The 26,258-nt window shown below is 47.2% G+C and overlaps 1 protein-coding gene across 1 annotated transcript; it reads right to left on the bottom strand.

Moving 5' to 3' along the window:
• Positions 1 to 817: 817 nt before the first annotated feature.
• LOC121555091 (ankyrin repeat domain-containing protein 50-like) lies at positions 818 to 11,666 on the bottom strand. Its single transcript, XM_041868895.2, has 4 exons — positions 10,623 to 11,666; positions 7,310 to 7,551; positions 1,828 to 5,341; positions 818 to 1,346 (listed from the first exon to the last, which is right to left on the bottom strand). The coding sequence occupies exons 1-3, from the start codon at positions 11,042 to 11,044 to the stop codon at positions 1,845 to 1,847; spliced, it is 4,161 nt and encodes a 1,386-aa protein (XP_041724829.2). The 5' UTR covers positions 11,045 to 11,666; the 3' UTR covers positions 818 to 1,346; positions 1,828 to 1,844.
• Between the last annotated feature and the right edge of the window lie 14,592 nt (positions 11,667 to 26,258).

The raw sequence follows: 26,258 nt of genomic DNA, 5'->3' as shown, positions 1-26,258 counted from the left end.
GAGGCTACTGATGCAGACAATGATGTGGTGCTCAGTAGTGAGGCTGAGGCAGACAGTGATGTGGTGCTCAGTAGTGAGTCTGAGGCAGACAGTGATGTGGTGCTCAGTAGTGAGGCTAATGAGGCAGACAGTGATGTGGTGCTCAGTAGTGAGGCTACTGAGGCAGACAGTGATGTGGTGCTCAGTAGTGAGGCTGAGACAGACAGTGATGTGGTGCTCAGTAGTGAGGCTGAGGCAGACAGTAATGTGGTGCTCAGTAGTGAGGCTGAGGCAGACAGTGATGTGGTGCTCAGTAGTGAGGCTGAGGCAGACAGTGATGTGGTGCTCAGTAGTGAGGCTACTGAAACAGACAATGATGTGGTGCTCAGTAGTGAGGCTGAGACAGACAGTGATGTGGTGCTCAGTAGTGAGGCTGAGGCAGACAGTGATGTGGTGCTCAGTAGTGAGGCTACTGAGACAGACAGTGATGTGGTGCTCAGTAGTGAGGCTACTGAGACAGACAGTGATGTGGTGCTCAGTAGTGAGGCTGAGACAGACAGTGATGTGGTGCTCAGTAGTGAGGCTGAGACAGACAGTGATGTGGTGCTCAGTAGTGAGGCTGAGGCAGACAGTGATGTGGCGCTCAGTAGTGAGGCTGAGACAGACAGTGATGTGGTGCTCAGTAGTGAGGCTGAGGCAGACAGTGATGTGGTGCTCAGTAGTGAGGCTACTGAGACAGACAGTGATGTGGTGCTCAGTAGTGAGGCTGAGGCAGGCTGCAATGCATGCAGGAGGAAGAAGAGGAGACAGAGAGAGAGGAAGCAGCCAGAGAGGTTAGTACAGTGGTTCCCAAACTTTGGGGAATCTTTACTAATCTTATCAAACAAGTAAAAAATAAATATGAACATCTGCACATGGCCTATGTTCCCATTCGGCCAACATTAAAATGCAACAGTACAGCTCTAAAAATATCATATACGTTTTCGTTTTGTCGCTGATGCTATGTGTCAGTGTGAATCATTTCTCATATTTCTCCTCTTTCAGGGGTATAACATTAAAACTGTATAGCTAATAGTCTATGCCTTTGTAGATGGACTGAGGTGAATGAACCTACAGCAGCCAAGGTGATAATGACTGGGGGCATTTCTGCTTGTTTGTGCTGTTCTCCAAATAGCATTTTATAGGTTTGTCATCCCCCCCCACCCCCCACCCCTTCTGTTCCGGACCTCACTAAAACTCAAACCCTAGTTACAGCCCTGGGTGGGATGACCAGAGGGTGGAGGGAGAGATCATCTGCCCCGTAAGAGCCATTATCCACTGTGAAAATGGCCTCTTGAACTCCCAAAATGTCCCCGTCCACCTAGAACCTAAAACAGAGAAAGCTGTCATTAAAATTCCAAACATTCCTCCAAATGTACCACCTGAAAGGACAGGACACTGTGGCTGCTGGTTTTATGGTTTGGGACGTGCCATCCTTGAGAGTCCACGTGTAATGGACCAATTCTGGTTTTAAAGGCGGTTTTACATAATACCATACTTGATATTCACTCTGGGGAAGATCCATATGATGAAATAGAAAACGGACAGAAAGTACGGCCAACTGGAGTTCAAATAACGGTTGCTTTTGAGTAGGAGGTTAGTGAGAATTGATTTCTGACATAACAGCACTCTACATTCAGCATCTCTGAAGACTCACACAATGAATGATTGCCTACACACCTGGGTCCCTTTGTCTGGACTATACTTTTTAAACCTCTGCTCCACAGCTTTGAACACATTTAGTCCCTTTCCCTAATGCTAGTGTTAAAGCTAATCTACTCCCTTTCTTTGGCGACAGTCAGTACTCACCCGTAGGTGTCAGTAGTTCACAGAGGCGTCTCCCTCTTGTATAAGGCAGCGCTGCTGGGCCCTTCAAACTGCAGCTTGATGGCCTGTTTCAGGTTGAGCTGGGGGTCCGTGGTCGTCATGACCACCGTGGAGTCAGCAGATAAGGCAGTAGTGGGGGATAGGGACATCTTCTGGTTCTCCTCCCATGTCCCTCTCTGGGCAGGGCTCTGGAGCTGGTAAGGGTAGCCCGTAGGGGGACTGTCCCTGTTTTTGGGGCCATCTTGTCCAGGCGTCACCCCTAGAGAAGCCATGACAGAGTTCCACCTCCCCGCTCCGTACTGAGGCCTCTCCTCCTGGATCAGGCTGGGGGGTTTGTGTTTACTGGGATAGTCGAACCCTCTTGGGTAAGGCTGTTCGGAGTCATGCACCATGGCCGTGACTGTGCAGAGAGTGGGTGGAGGAGGACTGGCCATGGGGCACCGGGCCCTGCGGCTGCTGCCGTGCAGGCTGCCATGGGCGGAGCCGGGTGGGGGCAGGGTGGAGGGGCGGGAGCGGCTGCGGGGGAGGGAGTGCTGCTGGATCTGCTGGGTGAAAGAGAGGCTGTCAGCGGGGACGGTCTGCACCGTGGCCAGGGAGTGGGCTGTGGAGGAGGATGTCTGGGAGCTCTGGTTGGAGTGGAAGCGATCGGCCGTGGAGCCTGGGGAGCAGGAGGCCGAGGCTGAGGAGGTGGAGGTGGTGGCCCCGTTACTCCCTGAGCAGGCTGAGTACGGGCTTTTCATAGTGGATGACTGGGGTGACCGGGTGTTCGATTGGCGCAGAAGGCCTGGATACGGTTTGGCTCCGTAGCTCTCCAGCAGCCTGACGATGGTGAAGTGGCCCCTCTTCCCGGCCACCTTGACGGGGCTGCGGCCGTACTTGTCTATGTGGTCAGGGTTGGCCCCTCTCTCCAGCAGCATAGCCACGATGTTGGCGTGGCCCTCCTGAGCCGCGATGCTCAGTGCCGTGGCCCCCTGCTGGTGGCAGGCCAGATCCACGTTGACTCCCCTGACCTCCAGGAGCAGACGGCCAGGCTCCACATGACCCCGCCAGGCTACAGAGTGCAGGGGAGGTCGTCCCTCCCCGTCCTGGGCGTTAGCGTCCGCCCCATGGCTCACCAGCAGCCCCACCGCCTCCAGGTTGCCCTGCCAGGAGGCCACGTGCAGCGCCGTGCGCCCCTCCCCGTCCCGGGACTCCAGGGGCACGCCCCCTTTCTCCATGAGGAGGGCAGCCATGTCCAGATGGCCCTCCAGCACCAGGAGATAGAGCAGCGGGCGGCCCTCTGCGTCCCGTACGTCCGTGTCCGTGCCCCGCCTCATCAGTAGCTCCACCACCTCAGCGTGGCCCTCCAGGGCGGCGGCGCTCAGTGCAGAGTGGCCATCATACGCCCGGTGGTCGATGGGTGAGCGGCGGTCCAGCAGGAGCCTCACCGTGCCACTGTGGCCCTCCTGCGCGGCCAGTATGAGGGGTGTCCGTCCCTCGATGTCCATCTCTCCGACACGCGCCATGCTCCCACGCTCCGTCAGGACGGCACAGACCCCCCGGTGGCCCTCGCAGGCGGCGGCGTGCAGCGGGGTCCAGCCCAGATCGTCTTTATGGTTCTCATCCAGCCCTCGGTCTAGGAGAGCGCTGACCACCTCCACGCTGCCCCGTGCTGCTGCCAGGCTCAGAGCTGTACGACCCTCCCCGTCGATGCTATCCACCGCCGCGCCCCAGAACAGCACCCTGCCCACTGTCTTAGTATGGCCCATGGCGGCAGCCGCCAAAAGCGGGGTGACAGCAGGAGAGGTGGCGGCGTCAGGCCCGGCGCTCTCGTCTACATCAGCCCCGGCCTCTAACAACAGTTCTACCACCTCCTCATGACCTTCATACGCCGCCAGCAGCAGAGGGGTCATCCCATCCCGGTCCCTGTGCCCTGGGTCAGCCCCTCGCTCCAACAGCAGGCTGGCCACGTCTCCATAACCTTTGACCCCGGCTGTTGTGCGCACACAGAGGGCAGCCACGGACAGGGCAGTACGTCCATCTCCATCGGCCAAGTCGACCTCCGCCCCGTGGTCTAGCAGGATCTCTACCGCCTCCCGGTGGCCCATGTAGGCGGCGGCGATCAGCGGCGTGCGGCCCTCCCGGTCTGCCTTGTCCACCTGTACCCTGTGGTCCAGCAGCGTGAGGAGGATCTCCTCGTGACCCCCCCAGGCTGCCGCCCTTAGCGCCGACCGGCCCTCCGCATCACAACCGTCCACGTCCGCCCCCGCATCTAGCAGCAGGTGCACTGCCTCAGTGTGACCACCCCAGGCCGCTGACCGTAAGGCTGTCCAGCCCTCGCTGTCCGCGTGTTCCACCATCCTCACGGCGGTCTCCGGCTCCTGACCCCTGGCCCAGTCCAGCAGCATCCCTAGCACCCTAACATGGCCGTGCCTGGCAGACAGCGTCAGGGGAGTCTGGCCCTGGTGGTCACTGATCAGAGGGTCAGCCCCTCTGGACAGGAGCAGGTCGGCCACGTCGGCTGAGCCTGCTTGGGCCGCACTGGCCAGCAAGGTGCGTCCGTCTGTGGGGTCGGTCCGGTTCACACTGACCCCGCTGTCCAAGAGCACCCTCACTGAGTCCTGCCTCTCCAGCGCCCGCCGGACGATGGTCCCCCCTCGTCCTGCACAGTGTACCCCCACGCTGGGACCTCTGTCTGGGGTGCAGGAGGGAGGGAACACCCCGCTCTTCATCAGCAGCTGGAGGACCTCCTGCCTGACCAGGACAAGGGGCTGAGAAGCAGGGGAAGAGGGGTGAGAGGAGCTAGCCAGAGGGGGCACATCAGCCCACAAGAGCCACAGGGCCAGGAAGGCAGGGTTGTCCTTGTGCATGCCTGAGCTGATCAGGTGCGAGCCCATCTGACAGGTGTCCTCGGTGTTAAGGTGTGGGGCGCGCAGGGTGAGAGCCATGGCCAGCATGGTGTGACCCTCAGACATGCTACAAAGATACCTCTGGGTGCAGTACTTCACGTCCGTCAGCCACTCTGCAAAACTAGCATGGAACAGAAGCTTGCTGCCTCCCGGCCCATCAATGAGCAGCGTGGACAGATCCTTTAGCCTGCTCTGGAAGTCCAGAGGGCTGAGGGACATGTCCTGGGTCCAGGTGGCGGTGTAGATCTCCTGGGTGGTGAGGGGCCTAGGGGAGGCCAGGAGGGTGTTGAGGAGGGGCCTGACCTGGAGGAACAGGCCCCTGGGGAAGAGTCTCTGGCAGAGCCACAGGTAGAGGCCGTTGAGGGTCCCGGGGATGTCTCGGATCTCCCGGAGCCCCACCAGGGCCCCCGTCACGCCGTCCAGCACCTGCTCCAGGAACAGGAAGCAACCGCCACTCTTGATGTGCAGCAGGTTGAGCATGTCGGCCGTCTCAGGGGTCAGCTGACGGCGGAGCGCCCCTTCCTGGTCCAGCCTCCGCAGGATGTACTGCTGCACGTCACGCACCGGAGCCGTCTTCCGCAGGTCGTCCAGACACAGTTTACGGAAACCTGGAGGAGAGAGAGAGAGAGAGAGAGAGAGAGAGAGAGAGAGAGAGAGAGAGAGAGAGAGAGAGAGAGAGAGAGAGAGAGAGAGAGAGAGAGAGAGAGAGAGAGAGAGAGAGAGAGAGAGAGAGAGAGAGAGAGAGAGAGAGAGAGAGAGAGAGAGAGAGAGAGAGAGACAGAGACAGAGACAGAGACAGAGACAGAGAGAGAGACAGAGAGAGACAGAGAGAGACAGAGAGAGACAGAGACAGAGACAGAGACAGAGACAGAGACAGAGACAGAGAGACAGAGACTTATTGAAACTCACTTATTGTAATTTGAGATTGTTTTTCTATTTTAGGAAGAGGTATTGGACTTCCCTGCAAAGACAGAATAATATAATGTGTATGGGGTAGCATTCAACTGCAGTCAGGCCAGAGGGATATATATATACACTATATATACATAGGTATGTGGGCACCCCTTCAAATTACTACATTTGGCTGTTTCAGCCACACCCGTTGCTGACAGGTGTATCAAATCGAGCACACAGCCATGCAATATCCATAGACAAACATTGGCAGTAGAATGGCCTTACTGAAGAGCTCAGTGACTTTCAACGTGGCCCTGTCATAGGATGCCACCTTTCCAAGGTGTCAGTTTGTCAAATTTCTGCCCTGCTAGAGCTGCCCCGATCAACTGTAAGTGCTGTTAGTGTGAAGTGGAAACTTCTAAGAGCAACAACGGCTCAGCCGCAAAGTGGTAGGTCACACAAGCTCACAGAACGGGACCGCCGAGTGCTGTCTTCAGTTGCAACACTCACTACCGAGTTCCAAACTACCTCTGGAAGCAACGTCAGCACAATAACTGTTTGATGGAAGCTTCATGAAATAGGTTAATTGGGTTATTAAAGCCCATGATTTTGGAATGAGATGTTCGACGAGCAGGTGTCCACATACATTTGGTCATGTAGTGTATATATACATATCCTGCAGTGGATTCACACTTCCATTTTCACTGGTGGTGTCAGAGCGCTACAGTATTTAGTGGTATTAAGCAGGATTGTGTTGGTGCCAGAGAGCTACAGTATTTAATGGTAATAAGCAGGATTGTGTTGGTGTCAGAGCGCTACAGTATTTAATGGTGTTAAGCAGGATTGTGTTGGTGTCAGAGCGCTACAGTATTTAATGGTGTTAAGCAGGATTGTGTTGGTGTCAGAGCGCTACAGTATTTAATGGTGTTAAGCAGGATTGTGTTGGTGTCAGAGAGCTACAGTATTTAATGGTGTTAAGCAGGATTGTGTTGGTGTCAGAGCGCTACAGTATTTAATGGTGTTAAGCAGGATTGTGTTGGTGTCAGAGCGCTACAGTATTTAGTGGTATTAAGCAGGATTGTGTTGGTGTCAGAGCGCTACAGTATTTAATGGTTTTAAGCAGGATTGTGTTGGTGTCAGAGCGCTACAGTATTTAATGGTGTTAAGCAGGATTGTGTTGGTGTCAGAGCGCTACAGTATTTAATGGTGTTAAGCAGGATTGTGTTGGAAATAGAATCTCTATCTCCTCTCCAGCAAAGACGTCTTCAGATGTCACCCACCCTGTGATAATGAGAGTGTGGGTTTTCTGTGCTTTGTTAAAACTAATGTGGTCCTGTGTGGGCAGTAGAATATAACCGGCATTCAGCACGCCTGACAAGGACAGGAATACAATGGTTTGTCCCTCGCTGCTTTGTTCCTGATCACGTCACAGTTGATTAAAATTAGCATTTTCTAACACTACCCACATTCTAATGACATTCAAATGTATTTTTGTTTTGTTTACCTTTTGTAGAAAAGCCTGACTTGAGATATTGTCCATGCTATAGGCCTGTAGAAAAGCCTGACTTGAGATATTGTCCATGCTATAGGCTTGTAGAAAAGCCTGACTTGAGAGAGGTGCTTTCAAACACAGGCCAGCTCACTCCATATGCAAAGGAAGAGCTGAGTCAGTCCAGACATACCTGAGAACATCTTACAGACAGCCTTGTTCTGTCTGCGTACAGAGCAGACCAGGAGCAGCCAGCTGGGGAAGAGGTGCTGGTGACTGGACAGGAGCTCCGAGATAGAGCTGCTCCTCCCTGGGGCCCCAACACCGCTGGACCCCTCACCGGCCCCGGCCCCACACCCCGAGTCCAGGGAGTCCACAACCAGAAACAAGGGCTGCTCTGGGGGAGGGAGGTCCAGCAAAGGCAATAACACCGCCCTGGGGGAGGGAGGGAGGGAGGGAGGGAGGGAGAGAGAGAGAGAGAGAGAGAGAGAGAGAGAGAAGAGAGAGAGAGAGAGAGAGAGAGAGAGAGAGAGAGAGAGAGAGAGAGAGAGAGATCTGTTTATTAAATGGAACTTAGCTGTAATAGTATACATAGTTGCATCATTCAGTGACTGTCTGAACAGGAATGTGGACGGTTGAAGCTTCTGTAGTGAAACATAATGAAGGCTGCGGAATGGAAGTGGTCATAAAATGAGAGCAGAATTGTGGTATCAACGGTGGGGTTTTCTGAGGAAACAGTTTCTGTATTCACCAGGGTATGAGTGTTACATCTGTCCTGCTCAGGCAAGCATTTCATCCCACTCACCCTGGCTCACTCCCTAACCCTGTCTCCCTCCCTCACCCTGTCTCCCTCCCTCACCCTGTCTCCCTCCCTCACCCTGTCTCCCTCCCTTACCCTGTCTCCCTCCCTCACCCTGGCTCTCCCTAACCCTGTCTCCCTCCCTCACCTTGTCTCCCTCCCTCACCCTGTCTCCCTCCCTCACCCTGTCTCCCTCCCTCACCCTGTCTCCCTCCCTCACCTTGTCTCCCTCCCTCACCCTGTCTCCCTCCCTCACCCTGTCTCCCTCCCTCACCCTGTCTCCCTCCCTCACCCTGTCTCCCTAGGCGGTAGAGTGATCCAGTGACTCAGGTCTAAAGAAGCTCTGTGATTTCCTGTACCGCCCTGGGCACACACACAGAAACAGGACTGTAGTCTCTGCCAGCCCTCCTACAGCCTTCTTATCAAAACTATTAACCTCACCTGAGTCCATGTAGCAGCAGGCCCTATCTAGGAACTGGGATATCTACTGTGGACATCCTTTCCCCATCACCTCAACTCAGTCCTGGGCCCTTTGTGTGTACTGTGTGTGTGTGTGTGTGTGTGTGTGTGTGTGTGTGTGTGTGTGTGTGTGTGTGTGTGTGTGTGTGTGTGTGTGTGTGTGTGTGTGTGTGTGTGTGTGTGTGTGTGTGTGTGTGTGTGTGTGTGTCCAACATAATGAGGGTGATGACAATATGACCGTAGTCCCGTGTAGCTCAGTTGGTAGAGCATGGCGTTTGCAACGCCAGGGTTGTGGGTTTGTTTCCCACGGGGGGACCAGTATGAAAAAAAATGTATGCACTCACTAACCCTGGTAACAACATGCTGCGGCAGAGATAGAGACCTAATGAAGGGATACATGTGACATTTAAAAAAGGTTGTGTAACGATGTAAAGTGTTTGATGGGTTGAGTCTGTGTTAGAAGGCAGAAGAACAGAGACTTGGTCATTCACAACAATGGATTTACTCTGCTTAGATGATCTCTCCTCTTAGAAGTTTCCAGAGGAAGGTGTCAGCTATCGTAAATATAAGACATAGCCTAGCGAACACAATTTTAAAGGCTGCAGTCCTTTTTTTCATTACTCACACTGAACAATACACTCAGCTCAAGTTTTTGTGTAAAAGCACTTAGTGCCTTTTGACAGGGGATGTCAACGTCGGCTCCAGTCCAAAACATTTAGGCTACAGGTTTATCGCACGTTGGTGTGCCTTAGTGATATGATAAAAGAGAGGAACAAACGCTGTGTGTGTGTGTGTGTGTGTGAGCACATGCTGTGTGTGCCCAGAACCAGGTTAATGGCCCTTTAATTGACTCAGGGCATCCTGCCCCATCCTGTCCTCGTGGTACTGGCCGAAAGGCTGACCTTTGACCCCACAGCCCTGCTGTGATTGGACAAGGTGTGGAGACAAGCCTGACAACACCGGCCCTGTGAACCCTAATTGGTCCAAAGTATAGAGAAGTGATTTAAAACTGCCGACCCTTTTAGCTACGGGCCAACCTTGTGGAACAGCAGTTAGATAAGAGAGAATAGCCTTGTGGTTAAAAGGACAGTTAAGGACAAACTGTATGAACTCTACGACAGAATAAAGCTGTATGAAAGGCAGTGGAAAAGCCTTGTAAAAAAATTAGTAATAAAGCAATTCCCTAGAGGTGGTTGGGTCCACTAGCCACTGTTGATTGTTGACAGTGTAAGCTAAGCGGTTATGTGGCGTTAACGACTCTAATGGCTACCGCTAGAATCTGTTCTAAACTGAGGATCCTCTGCATGTGCTTTCACCGTCACTCCAAGCTCGTGTTTCCTCGGTTTGTTCGAACCGCTGTTTAGTGTTCACATGACAGTGGCTCAAACCGCAGCCACTTTCTCTCACTCAGGCTCCAAAACACACACACACAGCTCCCTCCAGGCTATGGGTCAGTCCGAGGGCAATGTGGAATGTAGCCCTGTACACCAGAGACACGGCAAACAGAGGGAGAGAGCGTGACCGTACCTCCACCGTCCACAATCATCCCCCAGAGTCAGCACGACAGAGGCAGGCAGACAGAGGGTCCTCGTGAGAATGGTGACCTCACCAAGCGATACCAACGACTCCGTCTTTGTGACTCGAGGGAAGCATTTTTTTTCTCCCCCCGTCTTTGTTTCTGGTTTCTAAAAGGACGTGTCGTAAATAGCAGTGTAGCGTTCATTCAGACTGGAGGACCATTGTGAGAGCGCTGAATGGCTTGTATTATTAGGGGAGAAATAGATGAATATGTAAACAAATCGCTAGCTTTTTTCTGTGGGACTTCTTTGTTTGACTGAGCAGCAACCAGCAGTGACAGGCTTTTAAAAGTACAGTGTTAAATGGAATCTGAAAGTTAATGGAAACTCCCTGTTATCTGAAGGAAGTAGTCAAGGACAGTTAGCTAGGAGAAGTGGTCTGCTTGGTGGTTGTGTGATTTATTTCACTTTCCAAATGCATTATGCTACTATGACTATTCATGTGCTACTGTGACAGTGTGACTATTATGTCAAATCAAACAATGGGTATATTTCCCAGACGTATTTATCCCTCTATCAATCTGAGTGACTCAATGTTTGAGTTTGAAATGTCTCTATAGAAATGTCACTTCCACAGACATTATTATCATTACTTATTGAATTCACATCAGAGCAAATCACAAAGCTGTCTAGATAAGTTGGTGATGCTAGGGGGCGTAAAGAGTACAGACCTTTTGAAGGTGTCGTCCGGGTCCCTCTGGCAGTGCAGGGTCTCCAGGGCGGGAGCCACCAAGGGGATGTCCAGTGTGTCCCTGTACCCCAGGGGGAGGAAGGGGCTGGCCCTCAGCTGATCCACCAGGCCCAGGACAAACCTCCACACCGCAACGCTCCTCCCGTCCTCCCGCTGGCAGAAGTGAAACGCCAGGCAGCGGGGTGCCAGCCCGACCGCCAGCGCTGCATCTGAGGTGGGCCATACTGCCTCCGTGCATAGGGCTGTCTTCCCTGCCCCGGGGCCCCCAGTCACCAGGACCCCCGGGGACCGGCCGGGAGTGGACCTGGCCTCCAGACAGCGCCGGAGCTTTTCCAGGGCCCATTCCCTACAGTAGAAGCGGCGGCCCCGGAGCAGGCTGCTGCTATGGCTACTGTCACTCATCGGGCTCCTGGGAACCAACCAGGAGTCACTCCACCACAGGTCCCACACCCCATACTCCGCTCCCCAGTTCCTCTTACAGTTTCGTTTTTGATTTGAATGGACTATACACCTCTGGCAGTGACAGGGTACTTTCCTTGAGTGTCCTGAAAGTTCTGCGTCAGATGTTAAGATCTGGTGGCTCCTCCAGATACCATCCTAGTCTCTTAATCCTTCCCAGTGATCTGTGGTCAACTTGGATCAGTCCTCTGGACACAGGTGTGTGAAGAAAGATAATTTAATCTCTCCACAGGTTCCTCCAGCCAATCAGTGTGTGTCTGTCATTTCCACCTGGTCCTCAGGTTAGAAACACAAGGAAAATGTCCATGAGCAGAGCTGCTGCTCCTACACGGTTCCAGTACCGACGCTGTCTTTCCCACCGCTGATCCTCTTCTCTGTCTGAGAGTGAGAGAGCGAGAAAAAAGAGAGCGACAGAGAGCGTGTCAGAGCGTGAGAGATTGCCAGGAGGGATCACTTTACCACAGATAAGATCTCCTAGTGTTCTCCCTCCCCTCCATAGTTATCTGCTGCTGAACGCTTCCTCTCCTTTCTCTTCTTCCATTTGGCTCAAAGTTTCTTGCCTCTCTGTACAGTTGGCTCAGATGGAATTCCCTCCTCTTTCACACGCCCCCTCCCTCCCTCCCTCCCTCCCTCCTCCCTCCCTCCCTCCCTCCCTCCCTCCCTCCCTCCCTCCCTCCCTCCCTCCCTCCCTCCCTCTCAGCTGCTCTCTCTCTCTCTCTCTCTCTCTCTCTCTCTCTCTCTCTCTCTCTCTCTCTCTCTCCCTCCCTCCCTCAGCATGTCAGGGCGTGTATTGAAGCAGAGCGGTGAGTCGGAGACAGGGAGGGAGAGAAAAGAAGAGAGAGCGTATTGGAACGAGAGGATCCAGGAGAGGAGGAGTTGGATTGCTTGTTTGGGGTCAAAGTTCATCCACACAGCATGCTATAACTGAGGCTTTCACACCCCTCCTGGGTCCCTCCTGTCCAGGGTCTGGCTCTGGGAGGGAGGGAGGAAGAGAGGAAGATAGGGAGGGAGGGAGGGTGTGGATGAGCTCCAGAACTCCTGTCTAAGTACACCTCACATGGTTATTATTAAACAGATGTGATGAAACAGAACCCAGGCTGCTGTTACTGCAGGAATCAGGATGGAATGCTACTGCAGAATAGAGCCAACCTTTTACAAAGTCGCTGTTGTGAGGAAAGCATGCAAGGCTCAGAGAGGTGTTTTCAAAAAGCTACTTTCAAGTTTTTAACAGTTAAATTATTGTTTTATTATGAACTATCTATGAGGTAATAAAAAATAAAAAAAAACATGAATTTGGTAATTCTCTGTGACATCCAGAAAATCTAGGGTATTTGTTCAAAGCCCTCTGTCAAGACATAACTAGTCTATGGAAGAATTGTGCATTACCCTATATTACTTCAGTCAATCAATCCATAATGTATCAAATCAATACATGAACCAATCAATCACATCAGCTTCTTTCAACTCAAATCCACTTATAGGGTACTGAGTCACGTAGAATCTGTTTAAGTGATGTGGTCCCGTGGTGGAAGGATTTAGTTATGTACCTGATGGGTAGTGCTAAGTTCACACAGTGGCCCGACCACGTGATCTGCCGGTCTGATCACATGACCTACCCCGAAATGACAAAGATAGTAGAAACCAGCCGAAACCGAGGACGCTTGGATGAGCTGTAGACTAGCAGCACCGAAGGAAAATTGTCATCTCAGCTAGCTTGCCAGCGTGAATGTTCTATTGTAAGTAGCTAGCTAACTAAACATTTATTTTGTAGCTAGTTAGCTAAATCGGTTTACTAGCTAACTAACTTAGCTAGTAGTAACAGTAGTGAAGTAGTCCAATATGTACACTGCTTAAGGGGCCCTCTGCCTGCCTAAATTGTTAGGCGTTAGCTAGCTAGCTCAGAACCAACGTAGCTACACTACATGACCAAAAGTATGTGGACACCAGTCGGCGTTCCAATTCATCCCAAAGATTTTCGATGGGGTTGATGTCAGGGCTCTGTGCAGGCTAGTCAAGTTCTTCCACACCGATGTCGACAAACCATTTCTGTATGGACCTCGCTTTGTGCACGGGGCCATTGTCATGCTGAAACAGGAACTTCCCCATACTGTTGCCACAAAGTTGGAAGCACAGAATCGTCTAGAATGTCATTGTATGCTGTAGCGTTAAGATTTCCCTTCACTGGAACTAAGGGTCCTAGCCCAAACCATGAAAAACAGCCCCAGACCATTAATCCTCCTCCAACAAACCTTACAGTTGGCACTATGCATTGGGGCAGGTAGCGTTCTCCTGGCATCCGTCAAACCCAGATTAATCCGTCGTACTGCCAGATGGTGAAGCGTGATTCATCACTCCAGAGAACGCGTTTCCACTGCTCCAGAGTCCAATGGCGGTGAGCTTAACACCACTCCAGCCGACGCTCGGCATTGCGCATGGTGATCTTATGCTTGTGCGCGGCTGCTCGGCCATGGAAACCCATTTCATGAAGCTCCCGATGAACAGTTATTGTGTTGACGTTGCTTCCAGAGGCAGTTTGGAACTCGGTAGTGACTGTTGCAACCCGAGGACAGATTATTTTTACGCGCTGTGTGCTTCAGCACTCGGCGGTCCCGTTCTGGGAGTTTGTGTGGCCTACCACTTCGCGACTGAGCCATTGTTGCTCCTAGACGTTTCCACTTCACAATAACAGCACTTACAGTTGACCGGGGCAGCTCTAGCAGGGCAGATATTTGACGAACTGACTTAATAATAATAATATGCCATTTAGCAGACGGTTTTATCCAAAGCGTCTTACAGTCATGTGTGCATACATTTTTACGTATGGGTGGTCCCGGGGATCGAACCCACTACCCTGGCGTTACAAGCGCCGTGCTCTGCCAATTGAGCTACAGCATCCTATGACGGTGCCACATTGAAAGTCACTGAGCTCTTCAGTAAGGCCATTCTACTGCCAATGTTTGTCTATGGATATTGCATGGCTGTGTACTCGATTTTATACACCTGTCAGCAACGGGTGTGGTTGAAATAGCAAAATCCACTAATTTGAAGGAGTGTCAACATACTTTTATATATAGTGTTTTTATTATAGCTAACATCACAAAGCAATGACGGCCTAAATTGGCTATTGCATCATCGGAAATTGTCATCAGTCACTTATTTTTTGTCCACATTCCTGCATCCACAGGAAGAGACAAACAATGTGCCAGCACTTGGAAGACGCGTGTGAGGAGGAGATCAATGTGTTAAGTATGAAATCCCCTCTCTGGGAGATGATGGGTAAAAGGATTGATGCTCATTTGAATTGTGGCCATGCAGATGATGATGATGATGATGTCACATGATGTATTATTGTCCCCAGAATCAAAGATGGATGGCTATATCTTCTGCTGTAGCATGCAGACTGTAAAGGGGAGAATTGTATCTTTAAAACATTGATTGAAATGCAGTTAATATAACGTCCAATGGTTTCCAGAAGCTGGCCTTCTTCATAGGCTAGTTATTTGTGGTGAAGTATTGATGTTATGTCTAATGTATTTATTTAAATGTTTTATTAAAATGCATGGTTAACATACCATCACATTTCTTAAAATGTTGACGTATCTTTCTCAAAAATCTATAAAAAAAAATTGTCAGCAGTGATGTTGTGTTTTCACCAATACATTCCTCTTATACTGATCAGATGTGGACAGAATGATGTGATCACTTTCAGCGGTTGATTGACGGTTTCTGTACCTTTTTACTTTCATAATGTTCACTGTAGGGGCAATAGGCTTACATTTAGTAGGGCATTGGAACAGGCTTACTGTAGCACACAGAGCAGTAGGATATTGAACAATGCTCTGGAATCTAGGCTCTGATATTAAACTTTGGTTTTAGATTGTTTAATTCCATAGATGTTAACATTTTACACATAATAAAACAGCCCGAAGGAACACATTAAGCAGATTTTTTTGGTCAGTGAGCAATGCAAGGAGGAAGTGACTCATAAACAGCTAAGTCAAGGCTCGTCTAACTTTGTATAAACATATTTTTTATGAACGTACGTTTGTGCAAACAATGAGACACATTACGACAAGGCAGTTAGCTGGTAGATAAGCAAATTAAACATTTATGATTGCTGTAACAATGGCTAGTCTAGCCGTTAGCTAGCTAGGTTAGCTAGCTAGCGCAAACAGCTGTGCTGGGTTGAAGTCAGGGTAAACAAATATTCGGCTCTTGGCAGGTCACATGATCAGACCAGCAGATGACGTGGTCAGGCCAGCTGTGTGAATTTAGCGCTACCTGTACCGGATATGTTAACAACTATCCTAGTCTACAGGGCAATCTGGGGTACTGACAGTGGTCGATTCTTTTGGCCTTTACACATTTCTAGTAGACGTTTCACTCTAGCTTGTCAACAACACATCCCTTCCATTCAACTGAGGCAATTGATAGATACTGTGTAAAAGCTTGAGATAGACTTCGAATGATAAACCCTTGAAATTGAAATCAACCACTTTGTTGTTACATAGGCTAGGAAATTAAAGATACACTTTCAACTTTAAAATGTATTTATTTTATGACCATTACATAGCCTATGTCAATAGAGAGAGAGAAATAGTAATGGCGTCTTTTTGTAGGCACTAACTCCGTCACTCCAGCCGACGCTTGGCATTTCACATGGTGATCATGGACAAAGCCTATGGGGAAAATTAATGGCGTTTTTGTAGGACTTTGGGATAAATGCCGAAAATAAGGTCTGTGGTAAACATACAGTGAGGGGAAAAAAAGTATTTGATCCCCTGCTGATTTTGTACGTTTGCCCACTGACAAAGAAATGATCAGTCTATAATTTTAATGGTAGGTTTATTAGTCTCCCGAGTGGCACAGTGGTCTAAGGCACTGCATCGCAGTGCTAGCTGTGCCACTAGAGATCCTGGTTCGAATCCAGGCTCTGTTGTAGCCGGCCGCGACCGGGAGACCCATGGGGCGGCGCGCAATTGGTCCAGGGTAGAGGAGGGAATGGCCGGCAGGGATGTAGCTCAGTTGATAGAGCATGGCGTTTGCAACGCCAGGGTTGTGGGTTTGATTCCCACAGGGGGTATGAAAAAAAAATGTATGCACTAACTGTAAGTCGCTCTGGACAAGAGCATCTGCTAAATGACTAAAATGTAAATTTGAACAGTGAGAGACAGAATAACAACAACAAAAAATCCAGAAAAACACATGTCAAAAAATGTTATAAATTGATTTGCATTTTAATGAGGGAAATAAGTATTTGACCCCCTCTCAATCAGAAAGATTTCTGGCTCCCAGGTGTCTTTTATACAGGTAACGAGCTAATCTCAGCTTGTTACCTGTATAAAAGACACCTGTCCACAGAAGCAATCAATCAATCAGATTCCAAACTCTCCACCATGGCCAAGACCAAAGAGCTCTCCAAGGATGTCAGGGACAAGATTGTAGACCTACACAAGGCTGGAATGGGCTACAAGACCATCGCCAAGCAGCTTGGTGAGAAGGTGACAACAGTTGGTGCGACTATTCGCAAATGGAAGAAATACAAAATAACTGTCAATCTCCTTCGGCCTGGGGCTCCATGCAAGATCTCACCTCGTGGAGTTGCAATGATCATGAGAACGGTGAGGAATCAGCTCAGAACTACACGGGTGGATCTTGTCAATGATCTCAAGGCAGCTGGGACCATAGTCACCAAGAAAACAATTGGTCACACACTACGCCGTGAAGGACTGAAATCCTGCAGCGCCCGCAAGGTCCCCTGCTCAAGAAAGCACATATAGGCCCGTCAGAAGTTTGCCAATTAACATCTGAATGATTCAGAGGAGAACTGGATGAAAGTGTTGTGGTCAGATGAGACCAAAATGGAGCTCTTTGGCATCAACTTAACTCGCCGTGTTTGGAGGAGGAGGAATGCTGCCTATGACCCCAAGAACACCATCCCCACCGTCAAACATGGTGGTGGAAACATTATGCTTTGGGGGTGTTTTTCTGCTAAGGGGACAGGACAACTTCACCGCATCAAAGGGACGATGGACGGGGCCATGTACCGTCAAATCTTGGGTGAGAACCTCCTTCCCTCAGCCAGGGCATTGAAAATGGGTCGTGGATGGGTATTCCAGCATAACAATGACCCAAAACACACGGCCAAGGCAACAAAGGAGTGGCTCAAGAAGAAGCACATTAACGTCCTGGAGTGGCCTAGCCAGTCTCCAGACCTTAATCCCATAGAGAATATGTGGAGGTTGCTGAAGGTTGGAGTTGCCAAACGTCAGCCTCGAAACCTTAATGACTTGGAGAAGATCTGCAAAGAGGAGTTGGACAAAATCCCTCCTGAGATGTGTGCAAACCTGGTGGCCAACTACAAGAAACGTCTGACCTCTGTGATTGCCAGCAAGGGTTTTGCCACCAAGTACTAAGTCATGTTTTGCAGAGGGGTCAAATACTTATTTCCCTCATTAAAATGCAAATCAATTTATAACATTTTTGACATGCGTTTTTTTTGTTATTCTGTCTCTCACTGTTCAAATAAACCTACCATTAAAATTATAGACTGATCATGTCTTTGTCAGAAGGCAAACGTACAAAATCAGCAGGGGATCAAATACTTTTTTCCCCTCACTGTAGGCATAGGAGATCTTATACGTTTTGTTCTATGAGATAATCTTCATCAGCTAACGTCACTTTTTGTGAATTTTTAAATAATTTATATAATAAAAAATAATAATAAAGCGCATAAAGGCTTCATAATTCATAAAGGTCATGTTAACTGACATTGCCTATTGCAAAAATACAAAATTCCCTTACGTTGATGACTTTTTGCAAATCCAATCAGTTTTCCACGTTGATCCAACGTCATCACATTTTTGTTAAAAAAATTAAATGACGTGGAAACAACTTTGATTCAACCAGTTTTTGACCAGTGGGTGGGATTAAATTGCCTAAATGCTGTTGTAAATGCAACTCTCCAACAGTCCTTCGCGGAATCAAAGGGGACCGACCGTTGCGCCCCTTGGCACGTTCTCGCCACATCTAAGGCAATTAGTCACCCAACTTGACGGCTCTCACGGGTAGGGCAGGAAGCTACAGCTGCTGATATTGCTGTTGTTGGGCTACCGTTGGTTATGCTTGGCACGCCTGCAAATTCACTTACCCTTAGCCTATTGCCTACACTCGCAACACCACACACATATTAATTGATTCCGGGTTGGCCTAACCTCAATGACGAAGAGAAAGAAATACTTTCACAGACCAACCTCGTCTGAGAGGAGGGGAATAAGCACTATCTAGCCTATCGCTAATCCGCGCTGCTCCCTCGTTGATTACAATCCAACAATTCCGAGGCTTTCCATCAGCTCTCTCCTAATTTTATTCCATCCGTAAATAATTTAATCATGAAAATAATAATATTTGATCACCAGAATTACTTCTCTGTGCAAGGTATGCTCATATCTAAACTCCCCCCCCCTCCCCTCTTAATATCCCCATTCATATAATAGCCTACCACTTGTCATCAATATTTACATTTCAGTCATTTAGCAGACACTCTTATCCAGAGCGACTTACAGTTAGTGAGTGCATACATTAATTTTATTTCCCCCCCCCCCCGTGGGAATCGAACCCACAGCCCTGGCGTTGCAAGCGCCGTGCTCTACCAACTGAGCTACACGGGTCCACTATATGATGTGCACTATCTAGCACAGTCCCCTCCAATAGAAATGTGTGTGGCTGCTACAAAGGTTCAGACTAGATGGAGGAAAACATTGTTTCCACAGGTTGTTTCAGAAGGATGTGCTCTCAAGAGACAAGAAAAAGGTAGTTGCAGATTGGTGCTTATATACGGGCTTATATGTGGGGGAAAAAATGTGTCTTTGGTGTATAGTAGTTTGTGTGTGTGTGTGTATGTGTGTGTGTCTGTGTGTGTGTGTATGTGGGGTACTGATTGCTTTTAAGGGGACATATCTCCTTTCCTGACTCCCTGTGCCAAAATGATGTATAAATAGCTGGAATGTGTCATAGCAGGAAATCCTCTCACAGCTTTGTGTTTCTGTCTGTGTGTTTGGGACCGGAACAGGAAGGAACTCAGCCAAGAATGGAGGGAAGAGTCCAACTGAAAGAGTGAACTCTCTGGCTTCCTACACCTGCTCTGGCATTCATTCAATCATTTACAGTACTTCTTTGGATGTATACTCTAGCTCTAGCACAGGGATGGGCAACTGGTGCAATTTCTAAATGTGGTTGTGCATATGGGTAAGTTAGTCTAGCCAGCTATCTAAACTTGTAGTAATCATGGTCGATTAACCCGACTGGGGTGCCCCCATTGATTTTGTTAGTCACTCACTCAGATATCATATTAAAACTGCAAACAATTCTCTCCACCCTATGGCAAAATGAGTAGAATTGCATGAAATGAGTTACACAATTGCTAAATCTTCTCTCCTCCCCATGGCAAAATGTGTAGAATTGCAGCAAACTTGCTTTAAAACTGCAACATTTTCTCTATGCCCCATGGCAAAATGTGTAGAATTGCAGGAAACGAACTTAAAAACGAAAGTGTTTTCTCTTCGCAATCAAGAGGGGGGGCCGCTAAAATGTTGAGCTCACAAGGTGGTCGTGCAGTATGTCAATCTTGCCATATGTCCTTTGATCGTTTTTGGTGAAAAGTTGCCTGAAGTGTATAATTTATTCCATATCTATGTTTCACTCTAACAATCCAGACCCATTCATGAACCACATTGTGTAATAATTAAGTGATAATGCCAGAGAAGCCGGTGTTTGGAGGATATATTGGCACGGGTGTTGTTAGGACAGAGACTAAGTTGAGGGCCCGGCAAACCATGCCAATATATCCTCCAAACACCGGCTTAGAGGGCATTATCACTTTTATACAACGGGGTTACCAACATATTCAAATAATGATTGACCTATTTTCATTAAAAACGTTATTTTGACAAATTTTTTTCATACTATTTCATCCTTCCACAAGATATAGTCCCGACACCCAAGCCGGCTTGTCGCTCGTTCTATCGGTTCGGTTGCCAGAGACGCGACCCAGTCGTTCAGTCTTTTTGTTCTGTATTTATGGACGCGACCCAGTCGTTCAGTCTTTTTGTTCTGTATCTATGGACGCGTCCCAGTCGTTCAGTCTTTTTGTTCTGTATCTATGGACGCGACCCAGTCGTTCAGTCTTTTTGTTCTGTATCTATGGACCCGACCCAGTCGTTCAGTCTTTTTGTTCTGTATCTATGGACGCGACCCAGTCGTTCGTTCTAAATGTTCCATTGCCGTACTGGCTGGCAACGTTCTTATCCCTTGCTTGCTGGCTAGCCAACTACAGTCATGTCAACCAGTGCAGCCAGAATAACAACAGTAGTGAATTTGCATTTGTTTAAGCTGTTTTCTAGTGACATTTATTTGGATCCATCCATAACAATGAGCTAATGAGGCGTGATTTTGCCTGGCATAGAAAATGTGCTCTCTCGTCAGGACACTGTTGTTCAGAGGAGCTAGCCAACAACACAGCTAACACAATCACTTCAAACTGCAAACTAGCTGCACTTCGTTTCGTTTGACCTTTTTTCAATTGACATTTCTTTGTATGTATCCATAAAAATGATGCCAGCTGATTCATGATTTTGACTGGCTGAGAAACGCTGCCTGCCTTTCTGTCTCATCCCAACTCCTGACACGTTCATTACTATGGGACAGCTGGAGATCGAATTTGAATATTGAAACAATGTTGCAAATGTCAGAGAGACAGACAGCAAGGTTTATACAAATCTCAGCTGTTGAAAACTAAATGTTAGTCTAAAAGAAATGTGAGAGAATGTCTAGATGCCTCAATTGCGTTCCACAGGGATGCTGGCCCATGTTGACTCCAATGCTTTCCACGGTTGTGTCAAGTTGGCTGGATGTCCTTTGGGTGGTGGACCATTCTTGATAGACAAGAGAAACTGTTGAGCGTGAAAAACCCAGCAGCGTTGCAGTTCTTGACACAAAGAGCCCATTTGAATGGCACACATACACAATCCATGTCTCAATTGTCTCAAGGCTTAAACATCCTTCTTTAACCTGTCTCCTCTCCTTCATCTACATTGATTTGAAGTGGATTTAACAAGTGACATCAATAAGGGATCATAGCTTTCACCTGGATTCACCAGGTCAGTCTTCGTCATGGAAAGAGAAAGGTGTTCTTAATGTTTCGTAGAGTATACTCACTTTGTATTTCACTTCCATCTCAGTAGGGTTAAACAATTTTTAAAATGTTCAGTAAATGAATTATACAATGTTATTTGATGTTGTAGTTGTCATAAACATCACTTTCACAGAGGTCATGCTTAGCTAAGAATACATATGTTAATACAATATGTGCACTGTGCACTGCTAGTCTCTTTCTTAAAGAGATAGTTCACACAAATTACAAAATTAAACATTGGTTTCCTTTCCCTGTTTTAAGTCTATGGAAAAGGTATGACAGCAATCCATGCTTTGGTTTACCCTGGCATCATACCTGCATTATCTAGGGTTCAAAAATTCCAAATGGGACTGGGGGCTCACTTTTTATTCAGGATTAATAGAAGAAATATAAAGCCTTTGCACTCTCATCAATCTCCATCCATATCCTCCACCCGTTATCTCCTTCTATACATCGTTACTCCAACCTACTATATATAGCTCTACTCCTATATCTCTACTCCAACCTACTATATATAGCTCTACTCCTATATCTCTACTACTACCTACTATATATCTCTACTCCTATATCACTACTCCTACCTACTATATATCTCTACTCCTATATCACTACTCCTACCTACTATATATCTCTACTCCTTTACCTCTACTCCTATATCTCTACTCCTATAGCTCTACTCCTATATCACTACTACTACCTACTATATATCTCTACTCCTATATCTCTACTCCTACCTGCTATATATCTCTACTCCTATATCTCTACTCCTACCTACTATATATCTCTACTCCTATAGCTCTACTCCTATATCTCTACTCATATAGCTCTACTCCTATAGCTCTACTCCTACCTACTATATATATCTCTACTCCTATAGCTCTACTCCTATATCACTACTAATACCTACTATATATCTCTACTCCTATATCTCTACTCCTACCTGCTATATATCTCTACTCCTATAGCTCTACTCCTACATCTCTACTCATATAGCTCTACTCCTATAGCTCTACTCCTACCTACTATATATATCTCTACTCCTATAGCTCTACTCCTATATCTCTACTCATATAAGTCGACTCCTATAGCTCTACTCCTATATCACTACTCCTACCTACTATATATCTCTACTCCTATATCTCTACTCCTATAGCTCTACTCCTATATCACTACTACTACCTACTATATATCTCTACTCCTATATCTCTACTCCTACCTGCTATATATCTCTACTCCTATATCTCTACTCCTACCTACTATATATCTCTACTCCTATATCACTACTCCTACCTACTATATATCTCTACTCCTATATCACTACTCCTACCTACTATATATCTCTACTCATATAGCTCTACTCCTATAGCTCTACTCCTATAGCTCTACTCCTACCTACTATATATCTCTACTCCTATATCACTACTCCTACCTACTATATATCTCTACTACTATATCTCTACTCCTACCTACTATATATCTCTACTCATATATCACTACTCCTACCTACTATATATCTCTACTCCTATATCACAACTCCTACCTACTATATATCTCTACTCCTATATCTCTACTCATATATCTCTACTCCTATAGCTCTACTCCTATATCACTACTAATACCTACTATATATCTCTACTCCTACCTGCTATATATCTCTACTCCTATATCTCTACTCCTACTTACTATATATCTCTACTCCTATAGCTCTACTCCTATATCTCTACTCCTATAGCTCTACTCCTACCTACTATATATATCTCTACTCCTATAGCTCTACTCCTATATCTCTACTCATATAGCTCTACTCCTATAGCTCTACTCCTACCTACTATATATATCTCTACTCCTATAGCTCTACTCCTATATCTCTACTCATATAGCTCTACTCCTATAGCTCTACTCCTATATCACTACTCCTACCTACTATATATCTCTACTCCTATATCTCTACTCCTATATCTCTACTCATATAGCTCTACTCCTATATCACTACTACTACCTACTATATATATCTACTCCTATATCTCTACTCCTACCTGCTATATATCTCTACTCCTATATCTCTACTCCTACCGACTATGTATATCTCTACTCCTATAGCTCTACTCCTACCTACTATATATATCTCTACTCCTATATCTCTACTCATATAGCTCTACTCCTATAGCTCTACTCATATATCACTACTCCTACCTACTATATATCTCTACTCCTATATCACTACTCCTACCTACTATATATCTCTACTACTATATCTCTACTCCTACCTACTATATATCTCTACTCCTATATCTCTACTCATATAGCTCTACTCCTATAGCTCTACTCCTATATCACTACTCCTACCTACTATATATCTCTACTCCTATATCTCTACTCATATATCTCTACTCCTATAGCTCTACTCCTATATCACTACTAATACCTACTAAATATCTCTACTCCTATATCTCTACTCCTACCTGCTATATATCTCTACTCCTATATCTCTACTCCCACCTACTATATATCTCTACTCCTATAGCTCTACTCCTATATCTCTACTCATATAGCTCTACTCCTATAGCTCCACTCCTACCTACTATATATATATCTCTACTCCTATAGCTCTACTCCTATATCTCTACTCATATAGCTCTACTCCTATATCACTACTCCTACCTACTATATATCTCTACTCCTATATCTCTACTCCTATATCTCTACTCCTATATCTCTACTCCTATATCACTACTACTACCTACTATATATCTCTACTCCTATATCTCTACTCCTACCTGCTATATATCTCTACTCCTATATCTCTACTCCTACCGACTATATATATTTCTACTCCTATAGCTCTACTCCTACCTACTATATATATCTCTACTCCTATATCTCTACTCCTATATCTCTACTCCTATATCTCTACTCCTATAGCTCTACTCCTATATCACTACTCCTACCTACTATATATCTCTACTCCTATATCACTACTCCTACCTACTATATATCTCTACTCCTACCTACTATATATATCTCTACTCCTATAGCTCTACTCCTACCTACTATATATCTCTACTACTATATCTACTCCTACCTACTATATATCTCTACTCCTATATCACTACTCCTACCTACTATATATCTCTACTCCTATAGCTCTACTCCTATATCACTACTACTACCTACTATATATCTATACTTCTATATCTCTACTCCTACCTTGTCCCTACCAACCTCCCGAGTGGCGCAGTGGTCTAAGGCACTGCATCGCAGTGCTAGCTGTGCCACTAGAGATCCTGGTTCGAATCCAGGCTCTGCTGTACCCGGCCGCAACCGGGAGACCAATGGGGCGGCGCACAATTGGCCCAGCGTCGTCCAGGGTAGGGGAGGGAATGGCCGGCAGGGAGGTAGCTCAGTTGGTAGAGCATGGCGTTTGCAACGCCAGGGTTGTGGGTTCGATTCCCATGGGAGGCCAGTATGAAAAAAGAATAATGTATGCACTAACTGTAAGTCGCTCTGGATAAGAGCGTCTGCTAAATGACGTAAATGTAAATGTAATGTAAATGTCTCTCCCGAGTGGCGCAGTGGTCTAAGGCACTGCATCGCAGTGCTAGCTGTGCCACTAGAGATCCTGGTTCGAATCCAGGCTCTGTCGTAGCCGGCCGCGACCGGGAGACCCATGGGGCGGTGCACAATTGGCCCAGCGTCGTCCAGGGTAGGGGAGGGAATGGCCGGCAGGGGATGTAGCTCAGTTGGTAGAGCATGGCGTTTGCAACGCCAGGGTTGTGGGTTCGATAAAATAATGTATGTGCTAACTGTAAGTCGCTCTGGATAAGAGCGTCTGCTAAATGACTAAAATGTAATATACCTGCTATATATCTCTACTGCTATAGCTCTACTACTACCTACTATATATCTCTACTCCTATATCACTACTACTACCTACTATATATCTCTACTCCTACCTACTATATATATATATATCTCTACTCCTACCTACTATATATATCTCTACTCCTATAGCTCTACTCCTACTTACTATATATATATATATATATATATATACAGTGGGGGAAAAAAGTATTTAGTCAGCCACCAATTGTGCAAGTTCTCCCACTTAAAAAGATGAGAGGCCTGTAATTTTCATCATAGGTACACATCAATTATGACAGACAAACTGAAGAAAAAAAATCCAGAAAATCACATTGTAGGATTTTTTATGAATTTATTTGCAAATTATGGTGGAAAATAAGTATTTGGTCACCTACAAACAAGCAAGATTTCTGGCTCTCACAGACATGTAACTTCTTCTTTAAGAGGCTCCTCTGTCCTCCACTCGTTACCTGTATTAATGGCACCTGTTTGAACTTGTTATCAGTATAAAAGACACCTGTCCACATCCTCAAACAGTCACACTCCAAACTCCACTATGGCCAAGACCAAAGAGCTGTCAAAGGACACCAGAAACAAAATTGTAGACCTGCACCAGGCTGGGAAGACTGAATCTGCAATAGGTAAGCAGCTTGGTTTGAAGAAATCAACTGTGGGAGCAATTATTAGGAAATCGAAGACATACAAGACCACTGATAATTTCCCTCGATCTGGGGCTCCACGCAAGATCTCACCCCGTGGGGTCAAAATGATCACAAGAACGGTGAGCAAAAATCCCAGAACCACACGGGGGGACCTAGTGAATGACCTGCAGAGAGCTGGGACCAAAGCAACAAAGCCTACCATCAGTAACACACTACGCCGCCAGGGACTCAAATCCTGCAGTGCCAGACGTGTCCCCCTGCTTAAGCCAGTACATGTCCAGGCCTGTCTGAAGTTTGCTAGAGTGCATTTGGATGATCCAGAAGAGGATTGGGAGAATGTCATATGGTCAGATGAAACCAAAATATAACTTTTTGGTAAAAACTCAACTCGTCGTGTTTGGAGGACAAAGAATGCTGAGTTGCATCCAAAGAACACCATACC

This window comes from Coregonus clupeaformis, chromosome 40 (genome assembly GCF_020615455.1).
Source record: "Coregonus clupeaformis isolate EN_2021a chromosome 40, ASM2061545v1, whole genome shotgun sequence".
Lineage (NCBI taxonomy): Eukaryota > Metazoa > Chordata > Actinopteri > Salmoniformes > Salmonidae > Coregonus > Coregonus clupeaformis.
This window is presented reverse-complemented; position numbering and strand designations above follow the sequence as displayed.